This window comes from Pectinophora gossypiella, unplaced genomic scaffold (genome assembly GCF_024362695.1).
Source record: "Pectinophora gossypiella unplaced genomic scaffold, ilPecGoss1.1 Pgos_39, whole genome shotgun sequence".
Lineage (NCBI taxonomy): Eukaryota > Metazoa > Arthropoda > Insecta > Lepidoptera > Gelechiidae > Pectinophora > Pectinophora gossypiella.
The window spans coordinates 200,787-213,723 of record NW_026063249.1 but is presented as its reverse complement, the minus strand read 5'-3'; the positions used below and the strand labels follow the sequence as shown (position 1 = coordinate 213,723).

General features: G+C 43.0%; 1 protein-coding gene across 1 annotated transcript; it reads right to left on the bottom strand.

The window, feature by feature from the left end:
- Positions 1-11,650: 11,650 nt before the first annotated feature.
- LOC126381176 (uncharacterized) lies at positions 11,651-12,352 on the bottom strand. Its single transcript, XM_050030696.1, has one exon. It carries the CDS (start codon positions 12,350-12,352, stop codon positions 11,651-11,653), a length of 702 nt encoding a protein of 233 aa, XP_049886653.1.
- Positions 12,353-12,937: the final 585 nt, after the last annotated feature.

Below are 12,937 nucleotides of genomic sequence, written 5' to 3'. Positions count from 1 at the left end.
CACTCTCCCATAAAATACGGCCCATTTTGCCTTTAAAAGCTCTCACTCCGACTACAGGATTGCAGATATTTTTTGAAGGAATCGATGTCGATGTCGTCGGCAACTGGTGCGGGTGGCAACTATCGGCGGAGCCCTAAGCGTGCGGGGAGTTTTACGATAGACAAATAGAAAACTGAGAAATTGACGTCGGGTTTCAGTGCGAGCGTTGCGTTGGTAATAATTATGTACGCCTGACGATTTAATTTTATTTTTATACGCGGGTCGAACGAACAAACTAAATTTTCATTGGAAATTGAGAAGTGTATGTGCTATTGATTTTCTGGACTAAGTAATTCATTTCGCTCCAAGTATTACTTATAAGGTGAAGCTGTTGGTAACAAATGCTCTTTGTGAATTGTATATTCTGTGTAATTTCGCCAGGCCGGCCCCTAGTGCCCGGCTAGCTGGCTTATATTCATTCTTGTCCGCCTAGATCTGGCTCTGTGCTGCTAAACACAAATCGATAATGCTAAAGAGAAGTTACAAACCATGAGATCATAACTTTGTGTTGCGGTTAATTATTTACGTCGCTATTATTGTTAATAACTACATGTATCAATGTTGGTGACAATAGCGTAAAGTGGGTAGGTCGGTACAGTTCAGTACGTAAGTTGTGACGAAACGAGTTTCTCTGCTAATGGTTGCTAATCTATGATGTATATACTTGTTCATATTCATGCTATCAGTTTGGGAGTTAATAAAATCACGTTTGATATAACTAATTCACACACGTATTAAACGAGCGCTGACCGTACTAAGACTGTCGACGCGTGAAAGCAATGAAATGCAAGTACCTACCTAGATACAATGAGGGACTTTCTTGGCTACGCTCCTGTAAAACAATATAGATGGCGCTGTACAGATTTTTTTTCTTTTCGCATCTATTATCTACGTTTTTGGGTATAAATGATGACCCTTTTTATTACACCCAGGCACAATTACAGTTTCCATCCAATATTAATCTAATCAAGTAATAAGGTAGGTAACGGCCTCCGTGGTCCAGTGGTTTGAGCGTTGGGCTCACGATCCTGCGGTCTCGGGTTCAAATCCCGATGGGGACATATCACTAAAAGTCACTTTGTAATCCCTAGTTTGGTTAGGACATTACAGGGTGATCATCTGATTGTCCAAAAGTAAGATGACCCGTGCTTCGGAAGGCACGTTAAACTGTTGGTCCCGGCTACTATTTACCAATGTAAGTAAGTAGTCGTTACATGAGCCATGTCAGGGGCCTTTGGCGGCTCAATAATAACCCTGACACCAGGGTTGATAAGGCTGGCATTCCACCTCACAATCCACACGATAAGAAGAAGAATGATAACCCTTTTTTTACCCACGACGGAACGGAGCAGGTATATGCGTTTAGGGTGAGAGATGTTTGTGTGTGCGTTTGTGCAAAGAAATGTTATTAATTATCTTCTAAACTAATAATCCGATTTTGATGCGGTTTTCAATAACGGGTTTGTGTTTGATGAGTTCATGTTATTAGACAAGTGTCATGTCTGTAACTCACTAGGGGGCGCCACAATATTAGTGTTTAGAATAAATATTATCCGAAACGCCTCTTCAATTTATAATAGCAATTTATTTGCAATAGTTTTTATTAGTTAATTGTTTTTGACAGGCGTTTTTTTTTTTTCGGTTCCATTGATTACACGTAATTACGTCGAACACGGTGCTGTTTCATTGCTACCTAAATCCCTTAAAAATCAGTAAAAAGGCATATCAGGCATATTCATGGTCCTTCGAGCCAGATTTCAGAGAAGATCCCAGATCACAATGAATAAATTGTAGATAAATTAATACGAAGTGATTGGCGAAGATTAAAGAAAAATCAAGATCGACTATAAGTGGCACGTGGATTGTGTGGTCAAGTGAATCAAATTCATCCAATTAATCCTCATTTAATTCATAAAGTTGAACCCATCACTCAATAATCAGGTAGTATTAAGTAAACAGCCTCCGTGGTCTAGTGGTTAGAGCGTTAGGCTCACGATCTGGTGTTCCGGGTTCGATTCCCGATGGGGACATTGTCGAAATCACTTTGTGAGACTGTCCTTTGTTTGGTAAGGACTTTTCAGGCTTGAATCACCTGATTGTCCGAAAAAGTAAGATGATTCTGTGCTTCGGAGGGCACGTTAAGCCGTTGGTCCCGGCTATTAGCCGTAAAAACACCTCCACCAACCCGCAGTGGAGCAGCGTGATGGAGTATGCTCCATACCCCCTCCGGTTGATTGAGGGGAGGCCTGTGCCCAGCAGTGGGACGTATATAGGCAGTTTATGTATGTTATATATTAAGTAAAGCAAAGTGTTGTTAATTACGGTTAGTATAATTTTAATTACATTTATTACCCACGACGGAACGGAGCATTTATATGCGTTTAGGGTGAGAGATGTTTGTGTGTGCGTTTGTGCAAAGTAATGTTACCACCTATCTTTTAAACTAATGATCCGATTTTGAGGCGGTTTTCAATAGCGGGTTTGTGTTTGATGAATTCATGTTTTTAGACAGGTGTCATGGCTGTAACTCACTAGGGGGCGCCACAATATTAGTGCAAAACAATGTTGCAATATAATCAAAACGAAATGTCCGATTACAATTCTGTTTTCGGCAATGTGTGCGTGGTAGCTTATTGCATGTTCCCAAATAATAAAAATTACGTCTTTAACTCACTAGAGGGTGCTACAATATTAGTGAAAAATAGTATTGCAATAATATTAAAACGAATTGTCCGATTTCAATGCGGTTTTCAGCAATGGGTTCGTAGTTGAATGGTGCATGGTCTAAGATAAGTCTTATGATATTAACTCACTAGGAGGCGCTGCTATATTAGTGTGAAACGTTTATATTGCAATATTATTAAAATTAAAACGTATTGTCTGATTTCAATGCGGATTTCAGGAATGAGTTCGTGGGTGATTGGTGCATGTTCTCAGATGAGTGTTATAGAGGTAACTTTAAACAGAAAGCAACTGTATAATATATAATAAGGGACTTAATATTATGTGGTAGGATGAATCACACTTATTGTTTTGCGAGATCTTACCTACACATTATATAGATTATGATTCGTATATGCTCTCTAAAAAGTCTGAAATAAAATTAAGCAAAATTAAAAATTTTGAAAAAACCCACGACGGTAAAAATCTCATCGAAAAAGAATAAAATAACTCAAAACCCCCGACTTAACCCAATTATTATGTAACGAAATATTATATTAGACTTAAAAATACTTTCTAAAAAGAGTTGATATCTCGAGACATCGGTAATAGATATACTTAAGTACCTAAACAATGAATATGGATGTTTACAGTTTTTTCCTAACGTGTCTGTTTCTCGAAAATATACTTAAATGTAGCGATAATAATTTTACCATAATACATAACCGAGGAATATCCGTCGGGGGCTGCCTTTTCTATATAAAATTTCAACAAAAATTTAATCATACTCATAAGTGTATTTTATGTCGTCGTTAAACATCTACAATTCTTCAATAATTGTATTCACGTCACTAGAAAAACTTTAGCTGGGTTAATGGCAGCCCCCGACGGATATTCCTCGGTTATGTATTATGGTAAAATTATTATCGCTACATTTAAGTATATTTTCGAGAAACAGACACGTTAGGAAAAAACTGTAAACATCCATATTCATTGTTTAGGTACTTAAGTATATCTATTACCGATGTCTCGAAATATCAACTCTTTTTAGAAAGTATTTTTAAGTCTAATATAATATTTCGTTACATAATAATTGGGTTAAGTCGGGGGTTTTGAGTTATTTTATTCTTTTTCGATGAGATTTTTACCGTCGTGGGTTTTTTCAAAATTTTTAATTTTGCTTAATTTTTTACACCCAGGCACAATTGCAGTTTCTATTCCATATTTAAATTTAATCAGGTAATACGGAATGCAGCCCGCGAGATCACTGCGACCTTGTCAGATCTATTGTGACCTAAATCCCTACATTTAAAAATCCTCCTCTAGACCGATCCGTTCGAAGAGATCCAACGTCTTTTTGGAAGAAAGTTCCATGGCTTCCTGGGGGTCCATTATGTAGTCCCCAAGTGTACGGCTTCTACTATGTATGAGAGTAGTGTAAAATTGGGGATTCTGGATCAGAAAAGATCCAGAACCCCCAATTTTACCATTTGAATGAATAGTATATTCACAATATTCTATTCAAAGACGTATTTTCATATATTCTGATTAAGAGGTATATTCACAATCTTCTATTCAAAAGAGTTATTATCATCTATTTAAAAACTATAAGATATCACATTTTCACAATCGTCTATTCTATTCAAAAGAACTGTTTGCTACCATCAATGTTTCGAAAACTTAAAGTAATCATTTATTTATACTATATAATAATCTGCACTCTTCTAATTCTTGTCAATGATCATAAAGTAGTGGTATCTAATTGTTATAACATACTAATAATTTCAAATAAGCTGTTATCAATTATCGTCTATTCAAAAACTTACTTAGTCAATCTATTAATAAATCAATCTATTACATACTAAGCAAATCGGCCCCAAGACTGACATCAGTAAAACGCAGCGAGATAGTTTATATTTACAAACACTGTCCTTTTACGGAAGACCTGACTTGTGATATGACAATGAAAATGTGTCGTACACACATATTCGGTTAGTTTAGATTTTTTAATATAAATAACTTATCGTTGTAAGAAACCACTGTGCGTTCAAAGTTTATTTGTTGCTGGTCGCTGCAAGAACTTTCCTTATAAGCTTATCTACAATAACTGAATTATTTCATCTGCATATGTCAATAATATCGACCGAATATGTGCGTTAGTCTCCCCCGAGTGCAGCTATTTCTAAGGGTCGATACAAATAGAGCGACTCAAGTGAACAAACATATTCAAAGTATAATCCACAGCCAGTTACGTATCATAGTAATAGTTTAAAAGATTTTAATTTATAATAGTAGACTCTTGATGCTGTACTACAATTTCAGATGAACACTATATTTAAAAAATTGAGCCTTAGTCATTTCAGTCAATATGGATAGCATGTGTGTAAGTGAAATAAAACTATTGAATCCGTACAACGCATGGTTTTATTTATTTAATTTTTCAGACAAATCTATAAATATATACTTAATAGTTAGAGTTTTACAGAGTATATCCATTATAACTATCCGACGCTAAGCTTTCTTCAATTTTGTTAATAACATCGCGTGTACCCTTATACACATCATCTAATAAAATGTTTTTAACTACGTGTTGTACACATAATTCTGCATCACACTTACACATCGAGTGTTCAACAGCATTTTCGATTTTATCAGCATCGTAAATTTCGATTCGAATAATTTTAAGTCCACCACGACGTGTAGGATTTTTCATGAATGAATATAATGCGGTGTTATTTTTCGGCCTCTTGCGGGAAGAATCGTGTCGATTGTCTACCGCAGCATTTCTATGCGACGGCGTGGGATCATTCCTCGGGACAAAGTTGAATAGATCTCCTGAGTCTTGTAAAAGATAATAATCGTCAAAAATTTAGTGTTCATTTAATAGAACATTAGACTGTTTTATCTTCTTCTTCCTTGCGCTATCCCACTTTAGGTGGGGTCGGCTCTCCTAATTTTGCGGCGCCATGACATTCTGTCTAGGGTTGTCGGGTCGGGTAAATTAGACTGTTTTATGTTAGTTTATTATTTGTAAGTACTTACCGACATTCCTCGGAGTGTTACACGCGTTCAAACCGTAGACAAAGTGCGGGTTTTTACTTTAGCAACCCGCTTTATATACGCATTACCGTCAACAAACAAAATTAAAATTTTGAAGTCTAGTTTCCTCGAATACCTACGATATTCAGCACTTTCCCTAATACAGTATCCTCTATCCGATTACTATCTGACATGGCGCGTCGCTAGGCAAATAAAGGCCTTTGTCCACTGCATATGATTCGATTAGTCGATATGATATTCGAGTGCAAATAAAATCTGTTCCCAGATAAGTTTTCGAATTCGCCACCTAACTGTTTACGTAACATAAAAAAATATGCAAGAATTTTAATGAGTTTCAGTATCATATAGACGAATTTGCCTGACAAATTGTACCGATAAATCGAATCTGTATAGTGAGTAAGGTCTTTATGTAGGTTGATGCAAATGTTGCTAGTTTTGAATTGCAAACTTTGCAATATAAACAATTGATCACGCATCTTAAAATCGTAAAAGGGATGAATCCACGTGATTTACTGTTAATAAAACCGAGTGCACCGGAGCACAATCACCATACTCCTCGATCGCCTACAAGTTGCAACAGTGAGACCTTTAAGACTTCCAGAGTCCAGAGCTACCTACTTGCTGCACTACAGTTAAAATGTAAGTACTTACCTACAACTACATCAAGTTTTATACCTATACGCTTAATCTGTGGGGGGTATATATGAATTGGCGAATGTATGAATAGATGAGTAGTTGAATAGATGAATAGATGAGGCGATGAGTAGATGAGCAGATGTTTAGACGAATAGATGGATAGATGAATAGATGAGTAGATGAATACATAAATTACATGAATAAATAATCAGATTAATTGAATGATTACAAGAGTTGATCAGTAGGTAAATAGATTCATGTATGAATACACGAATTTATAAGTAGATGAATGGTGAATAGAATGAACAATTAGAGAAATAGAAAACATAACAAACATATCATTTTTTTTATTTGTTTATTCTCAGGTCAAAGACAACAGCCGACCATCTCTTTGCTTCGGACGACGATGAAGTTGAAGCGGTTAGAAAACCAGAGAATACGAAGAAACGTGGGAAATCTTCTGCGGCTAGTGAGTCGAGCTCATCAAAGAAGAGTAAGCCCAGCGGTCGCAGTATGCCAAGCATCAGCCCAGTACCTGTCCACAAAAAACCAACAGCTCGGGAACTATTCGGTACTGACAGCGAGAATGAGACTGAGGAACCCAGTTCATCTGGTAATAAGAAATTCACACCACTCTATTCTTACTTGACTAGGCGCGTGGCGAATGGTCTAGCTCGACAAGCAGACGAAGATAAAAAAGGATCACATTATATTGAGATGAAAATATATAAGTGTGACGAAGTCGAGAAAGTGTCCGCCATCAATCGATGGAGGCATGCTATCGTCACTATAAAAAATAGAACTGATGACGATACTGATGCTTGGCAGCATCTGTCAAAATATATTAGCGCAACGCGCAAAGAATTTAAAAATTGTCCGCCTACATTCATAGGCTCCTATTTTTAAAATACTTTCTTTTCGCGCGTTTTGTTTTTCTATTCTTCTAATTTTTCATTGTACTTACTGAAAGTTAAATATTAAATTAGCTGCTACCTGTGTAATCATGTACTTTTTTATGCAATAGGCAATATATTCTATTAATATTTTTATTGTTAATTGCATATTGTTAATTGCACTCAATATATTGTATTTGATCAATATGTGTTTTTTGTTTCTCTTCACAGTTATGTTTCACAGTACTCCAAGGCCCGTCAAAGAAATAATGAAATGTGATAAATGTAATATTGAAATACCGAGAACAAAATATCAGTATCATTTGAGATCGAATATGCATAAATCGAATAGTTTGAAAAAGTCTGAATTTGAGAATATTGACATAATTGCGAGTGCCTTTAAAAACAGAATTGTTACTTATAGAATTAATCCTTCGGAGGTGGAAGATGATTTCCTCACTCCAGAGCGATTCCTAGAAGATAATCGAGATCGAATTTTAAGAGTAATTAGTAAATCAGTAATGAATAACCATTGTGTGAAATTGAATTTCGAGTTTTTTGCTTATTTTATATTACCTAAGTCATGCGAGCAGCATTTAAAGTCTTTCAACACAAAATACGAAATAGTGTATCACAATACCGATATAAATGAGCTATATTTCAATCTAATAGATACTTTTAAACGTAAGCTTTCAGAATTTGAACATTGTGAATCTGGTTGGACGTTTCTTTCAGTAAGTCATTTAGAAGTTAATATAAATAAATATTCTCCAATGAGAGGTGGTACCTATATAGAATTGCCATTACGTATTAAAAATTCAAAGAGTTGTTTAAATGTGAAAAACAAAGATAATTACTGTTTTATATGGAGTGTTGTGGCGGCTTTATATCCTGCAAAGAGAAACGTTTGCAGAACAAGCTCTTACCCGCAACCCTTTTCTGTTTTCAATGTAGAAGGTATGTCGTTTCCACCATCGCCCAGTGACATAAAAACATATGAAAGAAATAATGTGGGCATAAGTGTAAACGTTTATGGATTAGACAAGAAAGCTACTGTGACTGGACCTCTATATTTGACAAACTTACGAAAAGACAGACATGTCAATTTGTTGTACTTTGAAAAAAAATGGTGAAGGACATTATTGTTTTATTAAAGATCTTGCACGACTAGTACGACGTCAAGTTACACAACATAAGGGTAAAATGTATTTGTGTGAAGCATGTTTACAATTTTTCGCGAAAGAAACGAAATACACCTCTCATAATTGTTCAAATATATTAACAGTTTTGCCGAAGGCGAATACTGTACTTAACTTCAAGAATTACGAAAGGAAACAAAAAAATAATTTTATAATTTATGCCGATTTTGAAAGCTTACTGGTTAACTGCTCTGGGAATAATACCGAATATACTCGAAACTTGAAACAGCATCAACCCTCTTGTTTTGCGTATTATATATGCTGTTCGCATGATCCAAATTTAAATAAGTTTATCACATACAGAGGTTTAGATTGTATAGAAGTGTTCATCAAATATTTAGTTGCAGATGCCAAACGCTTACACGAAATATCAATCTCATGTAGCAAGAAACCAATGAAACTGTTGACAAAAGAGCAGGAGCATAGTTATTGGAACACGTCTACTTGTCACATATGTAATTGTAGGTGTAATGGGGTCTTACACCTAGCAAATAAAAGACTCCATTCGCGTAGTGAAATGAATTGTCTTTGTTAGCGTCGGGTTTCTTCTCGCCCGCGACGGGGAGACATCCTCGGGGCTATGCCCCCTCGATGTGGTCGCACTCGCCGCCCGCAAAGACGGGCGTGGCACGGGGTTGGGACACGGCGGGCGAATACGCCCCTCCGTGAGCCCGATGGTGATGCAAGTCCGTGGTGCCGCTAGCGAGGTCGAGCCCACCGGGTGGTTCCCCGTTGGGGGAGGCCCAGTGAGCGCCCGTCAGCTAGCGGTGGTGTCAGTTCCGGTGTGTAGCTGCTCCGTCGCCGGGGCAGCTGGTGTCGAGTCGGCTGGAGGGGGGGAGAGGACTGCTTCCACTGCCACTGGAAGCGTCAACTCATCCCCCGGGGGGGTGGCCACGGTCCTAACTACTCGGCGAGGAGTAGTGGATGTGGGCAGCCCCGGTCCAGTCCGGTGTGGTGCTTCAGTGCCCACCGGTGAGTTGGCCCAGCAGCGATGCCAGGCCTCCCACGATGATGGGCACTGGGTCAGTCCGTGTGCGGATGGCCGCCAGGATGTCGTGGAGCAGCTGGATAGACTGCTCCAACACTTCCAACTTCTCGTTGGCGGGATCTGCGGGTGCCTCCGCTCGGGGCCTCGCCTTCTTCCCCTTGGGAGGGGCGGCGGCTGCTGTCTCTGTAGTAGAGGGCTGCGGCGGGACAGGTTCCACGGCGATTTGCTCGGCGGTGGTGGTTGCGGTGGGGGCGGGTGTCGCCCTTTTTCGGGCGCGCCTCTGCCTCTGCGGCTTGGGCCCGTTCGGGCCGTTCGCCGCGGCCATGAGCGAGCTCCTCGCTGTCGGCTCGCTGGTTGGGTCCACGGTGGAGGTTGCTGGGACAGCTCTTCTTGCGCCGGTCAAGGGCGCGGTGCCTGCCCTCTTGTTGCGCAGCTCGCGCGACTTGATAGGGCAAGAAGGGCTGTTTGCAGGGTGGGCTCCCCCGCAGTTGCAGCACGTCGCCGGTACCTCCCGGGGTCGCGTGCAGTCCTTCGCTGCGTGGCTCTCGCCACAGCGAACGCAGGCCGCCGGTCGGTGGCAGTTGTGGCTGCTGTGCCGAAACTGCTGGCAGCGGTGACATTGGGGGGCTCCTTTGCGTCCCCTCCATGCTTCAACCTTCACACCGGGCATGCAGAGGAGCTCGGTGGTGGCGTAAATTGATTCAAAGCCCAGTGTCCGTCTGATCTCCACGAAGAAGATTCCGCCCACCCTGCCCTGGATGGGGCGGATGTACTGGGGGTCGTAGCCGCGATTGCGCAGCTCTCCCTCCAGTTCGGTGGTGCTGGTGTCCGTGGGCAGGCCCTTGATGGCCAGCTTCAAGGCGCGTTCCGCCGGGGGGGCGTAGGCGAACCACGAGAGTCCCGTCGCTTTCTCCAGGCCGGCGAGGTAGCGCTGGTAAAGCCGGAACTCTTCGTTGGTCTTCGCCATGAAGCGCACACCCTTCCCGTACGGGCGCGCGTTGGGGACGTGGCCGAGCACCTCCCGCAGCTTGCGGAAGTGGTGCGGCCAGTCGGGCAGCTGGTCCACCACGATGGGCGGAATCTTCTTACTCGCTGGGGCGAGCGGCGGCTGAAGGCGGACGGGCTTCGGCGACGGCGTGGGCGTCGTCCGGAGGGACGGACGCAGAGGCGCGTGCGGCGGCGAGTCGGGGTTGGTGTTGAGCACCTCCGCGTATGAGCGCGGCGGTGTTGTCTCCATGTGCGGCCTGGACATGGAGGGCGGCGAAAAGGGGTTGGTGGGCGCGAATGAAAAAGTGCGCGGCGGCGTTGTCTCCATGTCCAGTGAGGGCATGGAGAGTGCGACGGGCGGCGTGGTCCTCACCACAGGCTGTGGTGGGTGTCGCTGGTGTTCAGGTGGCGTTGTGGTCCTCCTTGCGGCAGCTCCTGTTCCCGGAAGCAGCGGGAAGGGGGACATTTTCGTGTGTAGGCCGGTGAGGCGCGGCGGAGGCGGCGGTAGGTTGGCGGCTGCTGGTGTCGTGACGACGCGCGTGCGTAAAAAGGCACGCGCTCTGCGCTTCGTCACTCCGGCGGCGGTTGGGGGAGCCATTCCTGCCCTGCTCACCCCGTTTAGTTATGGGCGCGAAGTGTGGCTGTCCACTGCAGCGAAGCTTAGCGGCCCGCCAGGCAGCGCACACGTTGTCACTCCCTCCCCGGTGAGACCCGCTGGTGGGAGGCCGGGGGTGGTAGGTGCGACAACGGTGTTACCCTTTGGGTCCGCGGTGTCTGGAGGGTATTTTTAGATAAAAATACCCCCCCCAGCTTCTTTTCGTCGAGGCAGCAGAGTGTGGGTAGACGTTAGAAGCTTACGACTTCCGTGCGCATATGTATGGACAGAGCGATCCTTGTCTTTGTTATTTTCGGGATATCTAATTATGTGTACAAAATGTCTACGCAACTAGTGGTAGGTTTGCACATTATAAACTTATTATCTATCAATTAAAAAAGGATAATTTAAAGTAAAATATGCAGTACGCGCATGCGCGGCGCAATCGTTCCTCTGCGCCCGCGCGTCGCTTTCCACCCCGGAAACTTTGCGCGAGCGATAAATACGACCGGCCTGACCGCGTCTCGGTTTTGCTCGTCGCGGCGTCGAAGAGTGCGGACGTGCGCGGAGCGCGCCGCTACAGTACACCCCCTCAAGCGAAGCGTACCGGCCTCTTGACAATGCGGCCAGACTGCGTCTTCTTCTCTTCTGTGCTCGATGTAGGTCGATTCGATGGTGGAGGACTGGTATGATGAGCGTTCTTCTCAGGCGATGCAGGTGTAGTCGTATCTTCGGTCGGTTCGTCTTCATTGAGAATGTAGGCCGGTTTCAGGCGGTCTATCGACACTGTTGCTTGTCGATTTGGCAACTGGAGTGTGAAAAACTTATCCGTGCGCGATAGTACACGATAAGGACCTTCATACGGCGTTGTTAGAGGTTTCCTTACGGCATCTACTCTCATGAATACGCTCTCGCAAGTTTGTAGGTGCGGATGGACGAAAACTGCTCTGCTGTTGTTATGTGGCTCTGTAGGTATTGGTCGTAGGCTGTTGATTGCTCGGCGTAGGTCTTCTACGTAGGCGTAATCCATAATGGTAGGCGTGGCTGACGGCGGAGTGAAAAATTCACCGGGTAAGCGGAGTGTGCAGCCGTATGTTAGCTCGGCGGCGCTTACACCGGTGTCGCTTCGTGTGGCTGCGCGTAGTCCGAGTAGCACGGTAGGTAACTCGATAATCCAGTTAGAGTTAGGAGTTAATCGAGCTACTATAGCTGCCTTCATGGATCGGTGCCATCGTTCGACGATTCCGTTCGATTGCGGGTGATAGGGCGTAGTGCGAATTTTCTCTATTCCCATTGTGCGAGTGAGACAGGCCATCAGCTGACTCTCGAACTGTCTTCCTTGGTCTGTCGTTATCTTCGCGGGACAGCCAAATCGTGATATCCAGCCGTTGTACAGTGTCTTCGCGGTTTCCTCTGCGGTGATATCACGGACTGGATAGGCTTCAGGCCAGCGCGTCGATCATCGTGATAACATATCGGTATCCGTCGGCTGAGGTAGGTAGCGGTCCGACTATGTCGATGTGCAGATGGTTGAAGCGTTCCGATGGCGGAATTGTAGAAAGTGCGCTCGACGTGTGTCTATGTACCTTCGCACGCTGACAGGGAATACATGTTTTCGCCCATTTGCCGATGTCGCTGTTCATTGATGGCCAAAAGAACCGTTGTTGAAGCATTTTTCGAGTAGTCCGGGTACCAGGGTGACTTAGGTTGTGTAGTGCTTTGAATGCGGCTACACGGAATTCCGTCGGTAGGTATGGACGAATGTTGCTCGTAGATACTTCACAGTATATAGGCTTGGTAGAAGTAGGTAGTAGTATTTTCTTCGGTTTGATGTTATCTTGCTGAGCGAGAGGTGCGATGTTGCTGTCTCTTTCTTGCG

Bases quoted from the DNA above. Each gene is read 5' to 3' on its own strand.
- LOC126381176 (XM_050030696.1), bottom strand. From the start codon at position 12,352: ATGGGAATAGAGAAAATTCGCACTACGCCCTATCACCCGCAATCGAAC.